At 47.8% G+C, this 19,913-nt stretch overlaps 1 protein-coding gene and 1 pseudogene across 4 annotated transcripts in view; both read left to right on the top strand.

Annotated features, from left to right (window-relative positions):
• LOC129341053 (vascular endothelial growth factor receptor kdr-like) overlaps nucleotides 1-19,686 on the top strand; it is a 281,338-nt gene extending 261,652 nt beyond the window's left edge. For all 4 annotated transcript variants that reach the window (XM_054995953.1, XM_054995952.1, XM_054995951.1 and 1 more), the window contains 2 exons: nucleotides 4,562-4,662; nucleotides 14,519-19,686. In XM_054995953.1, coding sequence (XP_054851928.1) covers nucleotides 4,562-4,662; nucleotides 14,519-14,720 — 303 coding nt within the window. In that variant the 3' untranslated portion in view covers nucleotides 14,721-19,686. The remainder of the gene's footprint in view (nucleotides 1-4,561; nucleotides 4,663-14,518) is intronic.
• On the top strand, nucleotides 12,571-12,728 carry LOC129341777 (U2 spliceosomal RNA; annotated as a pseudogene).
• Nucleotides 19,687-19,913: the final 227 nt, after the last annotated feature.

The following is a 19,913-nucleotide window of genomic DNA, read 5'->3' as shown; positions in this document are numbered from 1 at the left end:
GTGAAGTTACATTATTAACTTGCTTCCACCACAATCTTGCCTTATTAAAAATTCTGAAGTAATGCTTCCTCAGTGGAAGGTTGCAAATGAGATCTGGGTAGTTCAAGTCTAAAGCCAAAAGTATTTTGTCTTGTACAATCTGAGCGGTCAGAATGAGGCTTGTATCATTGAGAGCAGCAGCACTTTTGCAACAGCCATGGAACCTTTGAGCATAGCAGTGTCCAGGATTATCAGATTGAGTGTGGGCAAATATTTACCACATCTTGATTAGAAACAGATAGGACTGACAGAGGCCTAATGTAACAGCTGTGGAGGGAGCTTTCAAGTTGGCCATACCATGATCTCGATTCCAGAACAACTGAGGTTACCATTTCCTTGAAAAGAGCGTGCATCGCTTCCCATCAGCCAGCCTCAGTCCTACCATGTTTGGCTCTGCTAGCTCCTTCATAAAGAGCGACAGCTTTTACCAAGGTCATAGATCCAGAGGAGTTAGCCATGTTAGTCTGTAGTTGCAAAACAGTAAAAAGTGCAGTAGCACCTTTAAGACTAACCAACTTGATTGAGGCATAAGCTTTTGAGAGCCACAGCTCTCTTCATCAGATATATCTGCATCTGACGAAGAGAGCTGTGGTTCTCGAAAGCTTATGCCTCGATCAAGTTGGTTAGTCTTAAAGGTGCTCCTGGACTTTTAGTTTTTACCAGAACACTTCACTTCTGGATAAGGTGACACATTTTAAAACAGTGGAGTTACCAATTCATGCTAAACTATGATGGGAATTGTGGTACACACAGCCTTTGTGCCGCACATCTGAACTAGTACGTGTGGATTAGTATCCCTGTGACATGTCAAAATAATTCTGTATTCTTGTTTCAAAGAGCTCCTAAAGGTTCAAAGGGCGAGCAAGACCTTTTCCTTGCGTGCATGCCATTTTTGGTCTTCAGTGCATATGATGACCCTTAAGAGAAAACAGACTTGATGTAGAACCCAACAAAGCCAAGAGGAAGACTTCCCGAGACATCAGCAAGCTTTGAGTGGAAACCTGAGCATCTAAGGCTGCTGCTCCAACTCAAAGAGATTTCTAAAAACCTCTCACATCTGGCTCCCCTGCTCACCTAAGTGACGCAAAAAGTGTGCTGTGACACCTTCATGCTTTGAGTTTCCCCTCTTGCACAGGCAGCAGCCAATGAATGGTAATGAGGAAACTTGGAAGGACAAGGACATCAAAGGAGTTTGGGGTTACTAGATGGTACAGGGGGAGAGAGGGGGAGATACAGGCAGCTGTTTTCACTGGCAGCCACATATCATTCATGAAGACTACTTTAGCTTACTTTGAAATGACAACATAAACAGTCTGACTTTAAAGCTTTGAAGGTGATGTCAGGAGGCCACCTTGTGTTCTGGAAGCCGCCCCCTCCCCTCTCCAAGCATTTAAGCAAACCAGTGTCAGGAGACTGGGGTTTCCCTGGCATGAAGGCTCAGTGACAGCAACAGTCTGCCAGTTGTGCACTTGGGAAAAGGAGGTGTCTCAAGAAGAAATAAGAGGGCCTCCTTCACCGTAGTAATATCTGTGTTGCTGAGGACTTGCAGGACAGAAAGCGTTGGCCTCTTGCTATGAGACATAATTGTTTATTTATTTATTTACCAAGCAACAACAACAAAGTTTATTAGCCAGAGGCCATCACATTCTTGAAATATTTATTTACCATTTTTTTTCTTGCTGCTCAATAGAACACTAGAAACAATAGAAACCCGATACATTACAAAACATTAACAAAATTAAACAGCATTAGAAAAAGTGAGGACACGGCCCATCTACTAGTACAGCCTTGCATTGCCGCCTGATTGGGCTGAGAAAAGAGGCCTCCCTGGTCCTCAACCGGCAGCCCATTCCCTAAGGACTGGGCCGGAACGGAGAATGTTGTTGCCCTGGCAGGCACTGATCTCACCTTCTGTAAGGGCAGCAGAGAACACACGTCCACACTGAGCGTGGCGGGCGTCAGTCCCTGGCAGGTAGACCCCTCAGTCTCTCTCCAGTGAACCCACATTGGTTCCAATAGAAAAGGGTTTATTCAGGATTTTACAGTTCAGGTCTGCACTCCATCACAGAGCATTGGTAGAAGTGAGGAATCAAAACATAGAGGCTATGATATACTTGAAAACTCCCGCACTCCAGCAACGGTCAGGAGTTTTGGCGTGCAAGATTACATAGGTTCTGGGAGAACTTCTTATAGTTATGAGTAAACAATCAGTACATTCTCAGCATCTGGCAAAGTAGCAAAACTGGCATCTGGACACTCAAGGTCATGTCTAACTGGGAGATGCATACTTTTGGAGAGCTAAGATGAGAGGCCCTGTCTTGGGGCCTGGAGAGCAATAACTACACACTAGAGAGAATATGAGTTAATATGAGAATAGAGTTAATATGGCTAGAGGATAGATTACAACAGGTTAGCATCAAGGCATTATAACTTCAGTATACTGTGGCATCAGTGATACTACAACCAAATAAACATGGCATGGCTATACACAGACATGACAGGGGGGAGGGGGCAGCAGTGGTTGAATTTGGGCCTGATCCCTAGGAGTGCTGAATGCCCCCCTGTGCAAAGGGGAGACACCGGTGGTGTGGTGATCCCTTTGCCGGATCCTGGCCGCACATATGCTGTTGGCCATGGTTGCACAGACAGAGTTCTGTAGAGTTGGCATCTCAGAAGTCATCTAAATGAAACGGATGCTAATAAACTTCTCTTCACAGAGTTTAGTTATCCAGTGCACATAAAAGCAAAGAGCTCTTATCTTTGCTGGGTGCATCAAGAATTTAAAATGCTGAAAAACCAAAGGAAGAGAGAAAATGATAAAGTTGTCTTTGCTTTTTATACATTTCACCCTCCCTCACCATACCATCTGTGTATATTAATTGTATATGGATTTTTAAAAACTTCCCAGTAAAGAAGCTCCTTTATCTCCATAAAACTAACAGAGGAAATCATTTACAAGCGAAACACAGAGCAGCAACATCAAATGGAACTGCAGGCAGCTGCGATCCAGGTGTCTTAGGGTGGCTAGACCCCCATCTCTGCCAGGAATATCCTGGAATGGGAAGTAGGGGAGGGCAGGATTCTTACCAGATCAGAGCCATCTTATTCCCTCTGGGATACTGCCAGATTGGGGGGAAATGTTTTCTCTCCCAAACTCCCCTCCCCCTCCCCCAATTCTGGTCATGTGCCCCCTACAATGTCTCTTGGGCAAGTTCATAAGATAGGGACACCCAAGTACGGAAGCCCACGGGATGCCGCAGTTGAGTCCCTGACCTCCACCTGAGGGCAGTATCTGATGGTAACAATTTGCATAATTGCAGCAACTCAAGAAATGTCTCTATGATCACAAGAATCACAGGCTGCCAGTGAGTGTGATATAATGGACAGATCATTGGATTTGGGCTGGGGAGGATTGGTTTCCAGCCTCTGCTGTGCCGTGCAACTCTCTGAGTGACCTTGGGCTTCTTACTATCTCTCAGCCTAACCTACATCACAGCGGAGGGGGGACCATCTATGGTGTTCTGAGCCCCTTTGGAGGAAGGGAGGGATGGTAAAATGACTAAGAAGAGAGGGGGGGAGTTCCTGGGATTTCCCACTTGAAATAGCTGTGTAATTGGAGGAGGACTTAAGATGGCAGGGGTCATCTAAGATCATGGCAATGGAACCACGTGCATGCAATGTGCTCCAGATATGTATGAGGACACCCTTCCGTTCAAGTGTTATTGAAATGAATTTTTTAACAAGGACCTCCCAAGGTGCTTGCAGGGTTCCTAGTCCATTCATTTCAGTAGGGGGTGTGCAGGAGAACTTCTCTAGATAATTGTGACCAAGTATTCTGCCATCATGTATACATCCACTATTGACATGCTCCAGAGTTCAGGAAATGGGGGCAACCGGGGAGTGGCAAAACCATTGTTTGGCAATGTGCACTAAATCAGAAAGTAATTAATTAGCCACAGCATTTAAAAGCAAGAGAGAAAGAGATGGGGGAGGCATGGGGCACTTCCACACCGGGCCTTCTTTCTAGCGGTGCCAGTGAGTAGAGCCAGTTCAACAGCTACGAGTGGGAGTGCTCCTAATGGAATGGCAGGGCAGGAAAGACTCCCCCCCCCCAAGTAGCACCCCTGAGCTTCTCACGGGATCGAATGCTTCTTGTGTGTTTCTCTTTATTATGATCACTGGAAGACACTCTGTCCTTAGATAAAACATTACTAGTCAATAATACTAGACTAGTAATGGGCCCTTCAAAACAGGACCGGGAACACTTGTGGGTGTCAACCATGCAAGATATGCAGTGGCAGTAGATGAAGAAAATCTGTTGCATTGTAAAAGTGCCATTTAGAAGAGTTAGCAAGAGTGAACAGCAGGGGCCAGAGTCAGTCCCTTTGCTGGACTGCCTTCCTAACTGGCTGCCTTCCTAACTGGCTGTGTTCGCCGTCACTCCTGCTCTCCCTCGAGGTTGTTATTCTGCCTTCATGTGGATGCGGCTCTCCTGGAGACTTTTCCTCTCCTCTTTCTGTAGGAATGTGAGTCTGATAGCGGGATGGTGCTGACATTGGATGAAATCAAAAGCCGGAAGAGGCTGGAGATCCGCTCCTGGCCCTATGGGATTATGGCTCTGGCGTAAGTACCTAACATTGGTGACAGAGATATCCTCTGATAAATTAACCGTCTCTGTCTTTGTATTATGATGAAACACGGCTCACCGAGCATGAAACATGATGTGGACACAGGATCTTCTTGTAGCCGTGAGATACACATGTGTTCCAGTGGATGACAAAACTTAAGTGGTTCTTAATATTCACACGGGAATGCTGGGAAAACAAGATACATTTTTAAAAACACTTTGTCAATTTTATAATAACAGATACAACAGTAATATCAATCATATTAAAGCACAATGGTATTGTTAGAGGGCACTGCCGTGGAAGGAAGCCCAAAAGAGGTAGCCCATCCCTCAGAGGGTGTGGCGGGCTGTGGCGGGAAGCCCAGGCTGGGATCAGGCACAGAGCAGGAGGCAATGCCTGCCCCCCACCTTCACCCAACTGGGATCAGGAACGGAGCAGGCAGCAATGCCCTCCCACCACCTTCACCCAACTGGGATCAGGAACGGAGCAGGCGGCAATGCCCTCCCACCACCTTCACCCAACTGGGATCAGGAACGGAGCAGGCGGCAATGCCCTCCCACCACCTTCACCCAACTGGGATCAGGAACGGAGCAGGCAGCAATGCCCTCCCACCACCTTCACTCAACTGGGATCAGGAACGGAGCAGGCAGCAATGCCCTCCCACCACCTTCACCCAACTGGGATCAGGAACGGAGCAGGCGGCAATGCCCTCCCACCACCTTCACCCAACTGGGATCAGGAACGGAGAAGGCGGCAATGCCCTCCCACCACCTTCACCCAGCTAGGATCAGGCGAGGAGCAGGTGGTGATGCCCACCCCTGCCTTCACCCACCTGGGATCAAGAGCAGAGCAGGTGGCAGTGCCCACCCCCACCATCACCCAGCTGGGATCAGGAACAGAGCAGGTGGCAATGCCCCCCCTTAATCCTCACGGAATCAGGCGCAGAAGAGATGGCAATGCCTGCCCCCTCCATCTTCACCCAGTTGGGATCAGGAGTGGAGCAGGTGGCAATGCCCACCCCCCACCCCGCCTTCACCCAGCTGGGATCAGGAGCGGAGCTGCGAGCCATGTCTGCCCCCACCATCACCCACCTGAGATCAGGCACAGAGCAGGTGGCAGTGCCTGCCCCCCGCCATCACCCAGCTGGGATCAGGAGCGGAGCAGGTAGCAATGCCCCCCCTTCACCCAGCCAGGATCAGGTGTGGAGCAGGTGGCAATGCCCACCCCCCCTTTCACCGGCACAGAATCAGGCCAGAAGAGATGGCAATGCCTGCCCCCCATCTTCACCCAGTTGGGATCAGGAGTGGAGCAGGTGGCAATGCCCATCACCCACCTTCACCCAGCTGGGATCAGGAGCGGAGCAGGTAGCCCATCTCCTTTCACCCGCATGGAATCAGGCGCAGAGCTGGTGGCAATGCCTGCCCCCCCCTCACCCAGCTGAGATCAGGCGCAGAGCAGATGGCAATGCCCACCCCTACCTTCACCCAGCTGGCATCAGGCACAGAGCAGGCAGCAATGCCCACCCCCACCCCCCTTCATCCTCACAGAATCAGATGCAGAGCAGGAAGCAATGCTGGGTCCCCTCTTCACCCGACAGGGATCAGGGGTGGAGAAGGTGGCAATGCCCGCCCCTCTTCGCTCGGCCAGGATCAGGTGAGGAGCTGGTGGCAATGCCTGCCCCCCCTCACCCAACTGGGATCAGGAGCGGAGCAAGTGGCAATGCCTACCCTCCAACCTGCTGGAATCCAGCACAGAACAGGTAGCAATGCCTGCCCCCCTTCACCCCACTGGGATCAGACACAGAGCAAGTGGTAATGCCCGCCCGCCAGCCCTTCACCCAGCCAGAATTAGCCATGGAGCAGGAGGCATTGTCCACTTGCCCACTCTCCCCTTTCTAGAGCCCATTGTACTTTTTCCCAAAACAGACTTTGTTACTAGTTGTTACATATCTCTTTAATTTTCCGTTGTATTATAATGTTCTCCCTGTTTTCAGATAAGCCTTGTGGATTGATGGTTTTAATTGATTTGTAGAATTTTCAAGAATATGAGTAAAATGAATTCATATTGAATATGAAATATATATGAATATATGCATCTGAGTATCTAATCACCACACTTTTCAGACACACTTTGGTGAACGTTGATATTTTCATTTCTGCCACTCAATCTTAAATAGATTTACACTGCTCTATGCCCATTGACTACAATGGATTTAGAAGGGTGTAACTGTTTGGGGTTGCACCAGCAGACACTTAGATATGAACATTCACCAAAGGAAGAGAACCAGAATGGTGGTGTGATTATTTATTTTATTTATTTAACATGCTTCTAGCCTACCTTTATCCTCAGACAAATTCTCAGGGCCACTTATAAAATTTAAAAACAACAATACCATTTTCACAAAAGAATAAAAATGAAAAATATACAGCAAAAATTGAAATTGATTTCAGTTAAGCTAAAAAGCCCTTCTGAACTGTTTCGCTTTGCAACCTTTTCTAAAAGCCAAGGGATCAGAAATCCACACAATGGGGCTAGGGACAGATGAGGAGGGATTTTTCAGCAAATTGAGGGAAGTCCCATGGTTGCAGAAAAAAATTGACTCTAAACAAATTTAATTTGTTTACATTAAATTAAATATAAATGAAAAATGGTGGGATTAAATTACCCCCCTCCCCAAAATAGAAGCAATATCTGTAGCTTTGAGAAATAAATGCCCACTGAGAATCTTGTAAAACTATGAACTAAGATCTTGGGGGCCATTTGGGGGTTACTAAGCAATGACAACAATATTGCTGAGCCTTCCAAGCCTTCGTTTCAGTTGGTCAAAGGGCAGGGGGACAAAGAAAGCGATAGAATGAAGAAAGGAAAAGATGAAAGGAAAAAGGTAAAGAATGAGAAGCTGAATAGGGAGAACATAAAAGGGTAGTAGGTAGGAGAGACGAAAATGAGAGCAGAGAAGGGCTGATAGAAGACTGGCGTGGCAGATAAATGTAAGTTGGTGTATGGGTGGGAGAGAGAAAAGGAAGCAGGAAAGGGGAAGAGGCTCTGCCACTTAGATCCCCAGTTACTTCACTGAAAACACTTCCCCCGAAGGATCTCCACCTTCCCCCGATGGATCTCCCCTTGATGCCTCCGATTCCTCTCCCACCTCCTCGGGCCGGTTTCCACTTCGCTCCGTCTCTCAGGAGCCTTGTGGGATGGCTTGATTGCAGGTGCTGAGGCTTTCCGCATTGGGCGGCTCTCCTCCGTGGTTTCCTTTTTCCCGCTAGGGCGATCTGCCGCAAAATGGCCCAATCCTCCACATTGTAGACACAACCCTCTTCTAACGGATGGCCTTCTCCATCTCTGGTGAGCAGATTTTGGGAAACTCCTTCTCTGTTGCTCCTGTGTCATGGGAAGGCCTGTGAGTTCCAGCACGGTGTTGCATTTTCAGGAGCTTGACCACCTGGTCTCGATTTTCTACCTTGCAGGCTGTCAGAGCTGTGGCTAGATAATGTCCTTACTCCACACTACCTTCTGCAATCAGACAACAGTCCATTGTTTCCAAAAGGTTTTTACTGAAGAATTAGTTCATTATAGTCCACTGGCCTGAATACAATATTCAGGATGGTACATATGCATTGTTACCAATGACAGGCAAAGCATGAGGTACAAAGTAACAGATCCCAGCAGGCCCAACCTCCCCCCATAGTTCTCAAAACAATCCCTTTGAAGCTAGGAAAGCGAAAGTCCTTCAAGGCCGGTTCTTGGTGGAACAGCAGTAGCCAAAACAATCCTTCTCTGTGAGATAGCTGCCTGGGAACCTTGGCACCTGTGAAGAAAGCACTTAAACACTGAAAGGATTAAAAATGGAGTCGGTTAGGCAAAGGCATACATGAAAGCATTCTGAACCTGACACAGGCAAGCTGGATCCATCCTAGGATCTAGGGGTCATCTTTCCACCAACTCTGGGTTCAGCCCTGCTTGGAAGAATTCGATTGATTCCCTCGGTCCAGTCCTGTACTTTGGCCACATGCTGCCTGAATTCCACAGCATATTCACACATGGAGCGTCTGCCTTGCCGAATCCATTTCGATTTGGTTCTGGCCCACTTCTCCTCGAGGGGGTCTTCAAACTGGGCTCTCAAGGCTCGTATGAACGCCTCCAAGTCTTGTCGCTCTGGGTCCTGCGGTCCGTATAGGGTGACATCCCATTTGGCCGTGGGTCCCCCCCAATCAGGAGCCCAGGTAGCTTACCCGACTGTGCTCATTCAGGAAGGTGTGGCCCCACTCTTGGAAGAATTACATTGCCTGCACCAAGAAGAAAACCAGCTCCTCTGGGTCTCCCTTGTATAGGCCCTCTAGTTTACACCACCCCTGAGGTGGTGGAGCCACAGGGGGAACCCCCGGCGGGGTGCCGGGTGCTCCCAGAGGCTGGGGGGCTGCAGGAGGGATCACTGACGGGGTGGCTGGTACTCCTTAGAGTTGTGGAGTGGCAGGGGGGATCGGCAGCAGCCCAGCTGGCGCGGCTCACGGGCCTGGCCCAGGTACAATTCCATCTCCATCCGGCCCCGGACTGGCCAGTCCCTGGTGGGAGACAGTCGCCACATCAGCTCTCATAGTCCTCCCATCACCTGTAACATGCCGTCCTTTAGGTCATCCAGTTCTCCTCGGATGGCTCACATCTCGGCACGGATATCTGACCCCCATGGGGTTTGCAGTCTTAGGGGTCGCTCTGGTCCGACTCTGAGACATCATCTCTCTTCTTGTCATCCTCTGTCTCATCCTGGACGGAAGGGGTTTTCTTGGGGTCGACTGGTTCACCACCATTCCCCTTCTTTTCTTCGTCCCCCGTGCCCTCATCATCGGATTTGACGGGGACTTCCTCAGATTCCACCAGTTTCTCAGGCTTCACTGGCTCCTCCAGCAGGTTCATCAGGTCCATTAGGCTGCAGCTGAATAATTTGCCTCGCCACCTTAACTTGTCCCCTTGACTTTCAGTGTGCCCACTCACGTGGGGTGATCAACAGCCAATTCTGATGCATCGCCCCAGATTTGGGAACGTTCCCAATCCCTCTCCCCATCGGGCCTGAGCGGGGAGGATGGAAGACTTCTTTGATATTTCTTTGGGTCCCGTACCCATCTTGCTTTGCATTGTGCAAGCAGTGGATATCGAGCCCTTTGTTCCAAAGGAACAGCAGGACTTCTGCCAAAATGTCAGGCTCTGCCACTTAGATCCCCAGTTACTTCACTGAAGACACTTCAAGAATCCAGTAAATATTTCTGTCTTAGAGATCCATCAGTATCAGTGCACTCAGACTACAGCATTGGCAGAAGTGACGTAAAAGGGAAAAACAATGTTAGTTATAGAGCAAGGTTCCCGCCCTGGGATAAAGACCATTAGAATTTAGGCACGCAGGGCCGAGGAGGTTGGAGGGGGTAGGGCAAGGGAAGATAAGGATGAGCTCATTTCATATCTCAGGGAGATACGGCTCTGGCCAGCATTCCAAGGACACTTTCCCATGCCAGTCGAGAAAGCAAAAGCAGCCACCTGCAAGATAAGCTACTCATGACTACATAGTTAGACAGTTACACAGATAGTTCTTGACACAGTCTCAGAGGCCCAGAGTACAGAGAATAATAGACACACATGGCAGATAAGCAGGGTGCATCTGACAGTTAAGACTGCTGGTGGGGAGGAGGAAAGGAACCAGTGTAGGAGAGGGACACAAGGAGAAAATGAAATCTCTCCTCAAGTCCTCCTGGTTCCGTCAGTTGTTCCCATAAAATGTCAACAGATTTCCAATATTCATTAACATATTGAATGGATTGAATGGTGCAGAACTAGGGCTGTCATGTCCCCTCAACCTCCTGGCAGCAGTGCGGGGGGACACACCCTGTGTTCACGTTTCTCTCCTCACATATGCACAAAGTGCGCTCAAGTGTGCAGAGCGACGGCGTCACTCCCAGGAGTGATGTTATTACTCTGTGCTAAGAGCACGCCCGAGAGGCCTGTTCCCCCCCCTTCCCCCCCCGGACCAGCCAGTGAGTGGCAGCAAGGGGCAGAGGCTGGGACCTGGCAGCCCTACGCAGCCCTACGCAGAACATTGTGTTGCTAGAGGCAGTCTGAGTGATTCTGAGGCCCTGAGCAAAACTTTGGGTTGTGCCCCCATAATCACTGCTCCCATCCCTGCTGGGGCCACTGCAAGCTCAAGCAGGCTTAGTCTTCACCCTGTGCAAGGCAGCAAGGTGCTGAACTGGCTGCTCCAGGAGCAATGGGCCAAGGATTCTGCCTTTGCCTTGGACATATTTGTTCTTCGAACACAATCTCATTACTCAGCTGCAGCAGTCCTGTCCAACATCTTACAGAAAGGGAATACTTCTTGAGTGAAACATATGCTATGTTATGGCACCCCCATCTGCCCACATTTCCAGCTGCTGCCTTGTAAGCTCTTCAGGACAGGGGAGCCCGGCACAACTTGTGGCCACGGATGGTGGCCTGTTGTGGGCTCAGTAAACTTCTTTTGGGTGCCTTCCTGCAAAGCAGGAGAGTTGCGAAGCAGCAGCAGGCCACACTGTATGTCCGGTAGCGCCGAGTCTGGCTGGTGGGTTCCTTGTTTTGCAGTCCTGAGGCAGGGAAAGATCCACTGCTGGGTCTGTTCCAGTGTGTAGCACAGAGTTCCTGACTGGTTCTTGCTTGTCCAACATTCAGCCTCTTGAAAGAATTCTTTGCATGGCCTCTCCGGGTTTATTCAATGAATAGCCCTTCCAGAAGGCAAATTCAGTCAATGATGGGGCATCAATCTCTTTAATTTTTTTTGGCAATGTAAAGTTTCAAGACTGCAGCCCTCTTTTAGCCCCCCACCCCACCCCACTCCCGAGCACCACTCCCCATAATAGTTATTCCCTCCACTAAGGGCTGGATAGCTGTCATATGGTCATATTTTCATGCGGCATTGGCATTTATTAGCAACATAATAATAATAATATGTTTATTGCTTTTCCAGCCAAAGCCATAAGCCATACAAACACCAACAAAATATGAACTGTACACTTGAACATACCCAATTCACACAGACATAACTCGTCATTATCACTTTAAACTATCTAAACTCATGAAGATTTTGTTTGTATTGTCGAAGGCTTTCACGGCCGGAGAACGATGGTTGTTGTGGGTTTTCCGGGCTGTATTGCCATGGTCTTGGCATTGTAGTTCCTGACGTTTCGCCAGCAGCTGTGGCTGGCATCTTCAGAGGTGTAGCACCAAAAGACAGAGATCTCTCAGTGTCACAGTGTGGAAAAGATGTAGGTCATTTGTATCTACTTTGTCAACTACTTTGTCAGACTGCACAGGGAAGCCATTGAAATTCACAAGCATAAGCAAAACTTCAACAGGAAAGAAGAAACCTTAAGAATGAACAGAGCATGGTTTCCAGTTCTGAAAAACACCAGGCTAACAAAACATTCTATCCCCGACAATAGCCCTGCAGAGATGATTAGCACATCAAGTACCAATCCATATGCAAAAGAACCTCCTCAGGATACAGTGAAGCCTCCCGCCATTAGCATTCCACACCCTGGGAAACTCTTACAGGATGACTCAGCTCAACCCCACCCCTCCTGAGTAGATACAAATGACCTACATCTTTTCCACACTGTGACACTGAGAGATCTCTGTCTTTTGGTGCTACACCTCTGAAGATGCCAGCCACAGCTGCTGGCGAAACGTCAGGAACTACAATGCCAAGACCACGGCAATACAGCCCGGAAAACCCACAACAACCATCAAGATTTTGTTTCTTTATCACCGTGGCTAAAAAGGAAGCCACTATAGCAGAGGTTTGATTGTCAGGAAAGTTATCAGACAATAAGACTGAGATTGCCCAAGGAAGGAAGGGAAGCTTTTCTTTTAACATAATAGGAATATCGCTTCTCGGCCTTTTGGCTAAGATCAAGTGTAGTATTAGCAACATGGCATTTGGTCCTTTGGTCTTTCCATAGCATGCAGGCTTTCCTTAGGATAGTTTGTCTGACCTGCATGTGTTGTCATCATTACATGCCCGTGGTGATCTGAATAATCCGTTGACAGAAAATTTGCTAAGCAACCTGCCCGCCTCCTCCTATTTTAAAAAATTAGCCTAGTTTCCGTCATAATGTTGACCCTCATTGAGACAACACATTAATTCTAGGAAGCCAAAATCAAAGCCAGCTGAAATCAATGGAAGTACCTGGCTATCTATCTAGCCTGTTGTGATGGCATTACCGTTTACTTGCTTTTTCTCCATTTCCTGGGTGGGGCATTGTACACAGGTGAGGAGCACTTTTCAGCCTCTAAATCTTTACATCCCTTCTCCCTCCCATTATTTGCCCTGCGACGCAGACGATGAAAAAAACCAACACTCTTATTTCAAAAGCTGCATTCACTTCAGTGCACAGTAATTCAGGCTCATAACCATTATTAAAACCATCAAGGGCTTTAAACACTGTTACCCTGCAAAAAAAAGCCTCATTAAACACCTATAAAAGCCATTACAAGGCCCTGCAGCTCACTTATTGCAATTATTACAAGACTAGAGCACAAGGTATATCTTGCTGCAAAGAGCAAATTGATTTGGACGTCTTTGTTCAAGTGTCACTGCTTGTTGTGTACAGAATTTTTAATGACCGCAGAAATCTATTATGGCTGCAAGCCCACCCGGTTACTTGGAAGAGGCTCAATGGGACACAGCGAGGCTTACTGTTGAGTTAGTATGCAGAAGATTGAGCTACAGGAGGCTTTGTGCTCTGAGGTGGAGGTGGGTTACAACACTTTCTATCAGTAGAAAAGAGCAAGAGTCCAGTAGCGCCCATAAGACTAACAAAATTTGTGGTAGGGTAGGAGCTTTCATGAGTCGCAGCTCACTTCTTCAGCTCACTCAGAAAAGCTCCTACCCTACCACAAATGTTGTTAATCTTATAGGTGCTACTGGACTCTTGCTCTTTTCTCCTGTTACACAGACAGACTAACATGGCTACCCATCTTGATCTATCTCCATATTATCTGAGAGATGCGGGTCTCAAAGGTTTCAGGCAGAAACTCCTTTTCCAGCGTCTGCATGGAAAAGGCCGGTGGCCCCGCCCCCTGCTCTCCAGACAGAGGGGAGTTTAGATGGCCCTCCATGCCGGGCAATCTCAACTCCCCTCTGTCTGGAGATCAGGGGGTGGGGCCACCAGCCATGTGACCATTTTCAAGAGGATCCAGAACTCCGTTCCACTGCGTTCCCGCTGAAAAAAAGCCCTGGTTAGTCCATATTGAAGGTGGGGAACAGAAAGTCATTGGCCTAAGGCTGCCTAGCAAATTCTGGCCAGAAGAGGGAAACTTCCCAGTTCAGGCCCTGCTCAGACACAATCCCGGCTCCCTGTTGTGCTCATGGGCACTCTTCCATTCTCCGCTCATGAAAGGGATGTGATGGAAGACTTCCTGGTTTCTGAGGTCTTCAATCCAACTCCATGATCTGGTTTAGAACGCTCATTTGTGGGGCAGAAGTCAGATCCACTTTATCCAGGCATTTAGAGGTCTTGACAAACAGATTTGAGTCTAGTAGCACCGTAGAGATCAACAAGATTTCCAGGGTATGAACTTTCAAGAGGCATCTGATGGGGGCAGGGGGTGGGTGGGCTGCAGCTTCTGTTTACCAACAGCAACTGGTTGGGAGATGTTCCCAAATCTTCTGGCCTTTCTGCTTTGTCCCATAGCCATCATGGTGGACCAGTTGCCTGATCTGGCAGGTACATACAAAGCACTCGAGGAATGGGAAGCAGCTGGGACAGGCATATTACGCAGCAGAAGAGGAAAGTCTGCTAACATTTTGTCCTCGTTTCCTGCCCCTTTAGGAGAAAAGCCATCAACAAGAGCAAGGAGCCTGTGTTTGCTGAGAATGAACGTGGGTTTGTGAAGTACCAGTCGGCCACACAGGTGGATGAGGACCCCCTGGAAGACTCTGTCCTCCTGCCCTTGGATCCGACCCTGGAGTGCCACAGCCCCCCTCCAGACTACAACTCCGTTATTCAGTATTCTGCTGCCCCTTCCCTGTAGCTGGCCTACCCCTCTCACCTCTCTTTTGCCATGCAGTATTTAGGCTGCCTCCCATTTCTACTACCTGCTAAAAGGAACTAATATTAAGGGGGCAGAGAAGCCACACAGTGTCCTGGTTCCTCTTTCCTCCGTACCGAATCCCTATACAAATGGGAATCCTTTAGGAGCAGCCAACTGGGTTAGAGTTTGTAACATTTAGGAAAAAATCAAGTATGTATGCAACTTTTTCATTCTGTTGGCATGTCTCTTTCCAAGCTTTGCAATGTACATTGTGGGTTAGAGCCTGAAGTTCCCTTCTGATAATGGTGGCCGTGACCTCCCTCACAATGACGCCTCCTACTCTTTGACCCTCTTGCATTTCTGGAAGGCTCCTTGCACCAGAGGAAAGCAGTGCCATTAACTGGACAGAGCCACACGTTGTTTTCCTCGTTGGTTGCTCCGAACTCACTGAAAATGCAGGTTAAAAAAAGTTATCCAGAGATTGCCTCCACCATTTTTTAACTCAGTGTTGGTTACTAGCTATGATTGCTGAGAATGGAACAAATCAAAGAACTGGATTTAGTCTACCAGGATCTTTTCTGCCCAGTGCACAAACTGCCAGAAAGGGGCTTGCAGATCAACAGCAGCAAAATGAAGCTGAGGGAAAATGAAATTCACTCGCTCTTCCAAGAGGAATCCTACCTCCCCCTCCCACTGTCTCTCAGCTAAAGACCTGACAGGGAGGAGTTTATCCTACAAACATCAGTTTATGTGACTTGCAGGGCATCCCCCAAAGATTCTTGGGAATTTGGTGAAAGCACACAGGATTTGGTTAGAGGTCCCTAGCACTGCTCCAAAACTACAGTTCCCAGGGTTCCCTGAGTGAAACCAGTTCCACGTATGGCCTGCAGATATGGCCTGGCTATACCTTCCCCCAAAGAAAGTTATTTTAAATTTATTCAGAAAAGGGGGAAAAACCATCTTGGCTACCAATGGCAACTATACTTATTACTCAAGTAAAAGAGAAAGAGAATTTTTTAAATATGGATAAAATAATAAGATGATGATGATTAGTTAGATATGAAGATGTCAGAATGAAGCTAAAAGAATCCTCAGGGAGAGTTGTGTTGGGGAAGGGGCATTTGGAAAGCAAACTCAAGACCCCATGAAACTGGGCAGAGAAGCTTCAGGATGACCTGTCTCGTTCTGTGTTAAAGTTTATCAGCTAATGTCAAAAATGGAACAGTCTGTCTTTAAGCAACAACAAATGCTCTTAAAATACCCAGCGATCATCAGTAAACCATGTATAAATATGTGTGTGTCTCTCTCTGCTTAGATAAGCTGTAGATAGGACAGGAGACACTTGCTATAAAAGCACTTAGTTTTTCACATTCATGAATAATCTGTACAATTAACTCATTTGTTTTAGTAGCATAAGATGTTTTTGCTGTGAATTTATCTTTTGGTATTGTGCCTTATATTGTGCCTTGCCCTTTAACTTATGAAAATAGGAGTGTATGGAAACATTGCTTGTGAACAGGAAGCTTGTGAAGGATTTAAAAGCTGTAAGTGCAGAAATTTATTCTGTTCTATGTAAGAGAATATAGGAGATACTGCTGTTATTGGCCAGTTACCAAGCACCACTTTCAGTGCCTTTTTTTTTTTTGTGCAAAGACTTTGCAGATGTCGCTAGAGAATGAAAGGGTGGAGGAAGAGACAGTTGAGAGGGCAGCTTCTGAATGGGCTGTCATAGTTGTGCCTTGAACTGCAGTTTGGCCTGCAGGCGATTAGCTGGGACCTGCATTTACCTCTATGCTGTGAAAAGCTTCACCTGCTGGTCCGACTGATCAGGTGGCTGCTAAAGTCACAAGAGCAGGCCAAGCCAAATTTTTTTTGCATGTTGATTGGGGAGCCAGGTGACTCCGGTGGCTGCCGGATTCAGGTATGCATGTTCTAACCCTTCTGCAGGTCAGAGGTGACTGTATATGAGTGCTTCAGAAACGTCTGCCTTCCACTTCTTGGTGTGGAGATGTGCACTGGTTTTGCAACCATACCAGGGGATCTGGTTCTTAGATCCAATGTCTGAGTTCCCAAAGCAACACTGCTGTTCTTGCCCCTCCTTCTTACCACACCGTTCCAGCGCCTATGTGAGATGAGCAGATCATGTGGGATTCAGCGATACCCATGTGATACCTCCCATGGGAGCAGTGAATGCTGAGGTGCTTCCCTGCTGTGTGATCTGCTGACCCCATACCAGTATCAGATCTAAACGTTATTGGAAGGGCAACCATGCCACTCTGACAGATACGTCTCAGCAGAGACCCAGGAGAGAGCAAGGCATTGCTTGATGTCCAGGGAGTGAAGCAGTGCCGGCTTCCTGCTTTGCAAGGTTGGAGCTTTCCTTTGCAGCAAAAGCCACAGGTGTGCCCCAATCCCTCTAGCCAAATTCTAATGAACACGAAATCTCCTAACAGGTCTCAGGGCCTACAGAAGAATATCCTGCTTTCCCAGTAGAGCTCCTCTTCCCTACAGTTCTTCCAGTCAGTGCTGGCAGCTGGACCAGTCCCATGGCTTAGTCCCTACACTCAACTCACTGGAAAGGCAAGAAAGGAAAAAAGGAAATATGCCTTGTAACATGAGGATAGGGCCTGGCTCCAGATATCTGCCAAAGGGGAGCTCTGCCAGGGGTCCTCATCTTTCTGGGGGGCTGGCAAGCACAGCCGTACTCCCTTTGGTGGCATGCCCTCTTGCTGTGGCTGGTCATCAGACCCATTCCAAGGTCAGTGAAACAAAGGTTTTGTTCCCCTTGTTCCCACCTCAGGCTGATCCGGCTGCTGGACAAAAAGAACGGGAGCCACTTGCTCAAAGCAATTCTCCCAATTTCTCCCCCAAGCAATCCTTTCTCTTTTTGTATCCCACATTCCCAGGGAAGGGAATTCTGTGCCTGCTGCCAGTTTTCCATGTTCTCTCTCGTTATGAAGTAAAACTCTGGTTTCCTAAAAGGATATGCCTGCCTACCCACACTCCACTGTTTCATCAAGCCAGTTCTTCACAGATCTATTCCATGTCAATGCTGGTTCTCTGACTAAGCCACCTGAGGGATACTTTGGGAGGACGGTGAGAAAGGCACTGATCCAGCGCAGGGGCTAGGCTTACTCCCAGACATCCTCAGGTGACTGGCATGCCCTCCTGGGCCCACGCCGCCACTGGCTGAGGCCAAGCCAAGACCCTGCAGCATTGCCACGGGGGCATGGATTGTGCCCTGCCAGCAGCAGTGTGGCTCTGGGAGGGGATGGGAGCACCTTGCTCAGGGATGCAAAATCTAGCTCTAGTCCTTACCTTGCTCTAGCTGTATATCCTGATCCTCCTCTACTGAGAGGCAGCCAATAATAGCATTCTTCCACGACCTTTCCCAGCTCCTGTCTTCTCTCTCTTGATTAAGGGAAGTTAAAGGTGATATGAGAGGCATTGTTGGGGGTGCTTGTCTTCTTCAAACACCTCTTTAGAGAACCCCTATAGCCAGAGCTGAGAATGGAAGAAAAGACCAAAGTGTTTACCCCGACAGGAATGTGTGCCTCTAGCACATAAGCTTCAGCTCTCTGAAAAATAATCGTCTGGGCAAGTGTAAAGCTTGGTACAAAATGCACTCTTCTCTCTACTGAGATTAAATGAGTTAGTTGCCTCCCATGAGCTGGCACTTTGGACGCCTCAGTTTGTAACCCTTCCCACAGTACCTGAACTGGGCGACTCAGGGCTGGATTGTGGCTGCCCTGATTATGGCTAGAAAATGCATCCGTGTGAGAGCAGCTCCATGTGGAGGGCTTGTAAGCAGTGGAAGTTACGTACTGAATGAGTCAGCCCTGTCATGAGGGGATTCTCTACACTAACGGGATCCAGGTTTATCACGACAGGCCCCTTCCCCTGGCCCGCTGCATCCACCTGCACGGAGTCAATGCCAGCCCCCCCCCCCTTACAGTAATAGCCACTTCTATTGACAAGTATGCCTCACCCTGAAGGACATTTCAAATGTGTCTCTTTTTGTTGTTTAAAACAAAACCAGTAATTTTGACTCCCCTGTAAAAGATCTTGCCGCTACGTGGTGCTTACAGGAGGCTTCTGGCCAAAGACCCAGCCAGAAACAGCCGAGCCTGTCTCTGATAATGGAAAGTTCTCCCTTTGGATTCTTACCCTGACGACAAAATTACACCGGGATCTCGGTGACGGTGGCCAGGAAAGGTTGCTGCTGCCGCAACTGGTGGTGAGATGGTGACTGGCACAGCCATCGCTTCAAATAGGCAGAAGGCAAGAACAAAAGAGACGGGGTCCGTGTCTGGCAGGTTACACCTGAAACTCTCAGACGCCTCCCAGAATCAGAAACTGTGTGGTCTTTACTGTGTTTTCTAACCAAGCAGAAAATCCAATTCGGATGCAAACTCTTTAAAAAATTATAGCATTTAGGGTAAGGAATTTTTGAATCTTTGGCTGTTTATCATGCAAGACTAATGGTTGTATCAATGCAAGCAGAAGAAGTTGTCAAGGGAGGATTTGAGCTTCATAAAAAGTTTAAGAGCTTTAGAGAAAGGACTCAGACCTGTGCCCAGACTTCCAAGCCATTATGCATCAGTCGTACATAATCTGAGGTCTCTTTGCTGCACTGAACTCCAATTGTTGGAAAATCAATCCAACAGGATAACAGGTAGACCTTGATTATGAAAGCTAACTAGAAGGTCACTGGGCAGAAATTTTAAGGACTTATGACCTACTTTTCTCTACATATCTGAGTTGTCCAAACATGTAACACAAGCTTGCAAGCTGAATACACCAAGAGGTTAAGCAAGTCAATGCCATGTTCTGCTCCCGACACATTTATGGTGAGTCCCGTCCTTGTTTGTCTGAAGAATGTATGCACTGAAAAATCTGCTTTTTTATATAGTCCAAAATGTATTGTAATTATTAACCAAAAATAAACAAGAGGAGTCTATATTTATACAGCCTGCACTTCCTTTGTGCCATCTTTTACACTGCAATACATACATGGGAACAAAAGGTTTTCAAGTCTGTCTTGAATAACAACAACAACATTCGATTTATATATGGCCCTTCAGGACAACTTAATGCCCACTCAGAGCAGTTTACAAAGTATGTTGTTGTTATCCTCACAACAATCACCCTGTGAGCTGTGTAGGGCTGAGAGAGCTCTAAGAGAACAGTGAC

This window comes from Eublepharis macularius, chromosome 13 (assembly GCF_028583425.1).
Source record: "Eublepharis macularius isolate TG4126 chromosome 13, MPM_Emac_v1.0, whole genome shotgun sequence".
In the NCBI taxonomy this organism is placed as follows: Eukaryota; Metazoa; Chordata; class Lepidosauria; order Squamata; family Eublepharidae; genus Eublepharis; species Eublepharis macularius.
The sequence above is the reverse complement of the archived record's forward strand: the minus strand, read 5'-3'. Positions and strand labels throughout refer to the sequence as shown.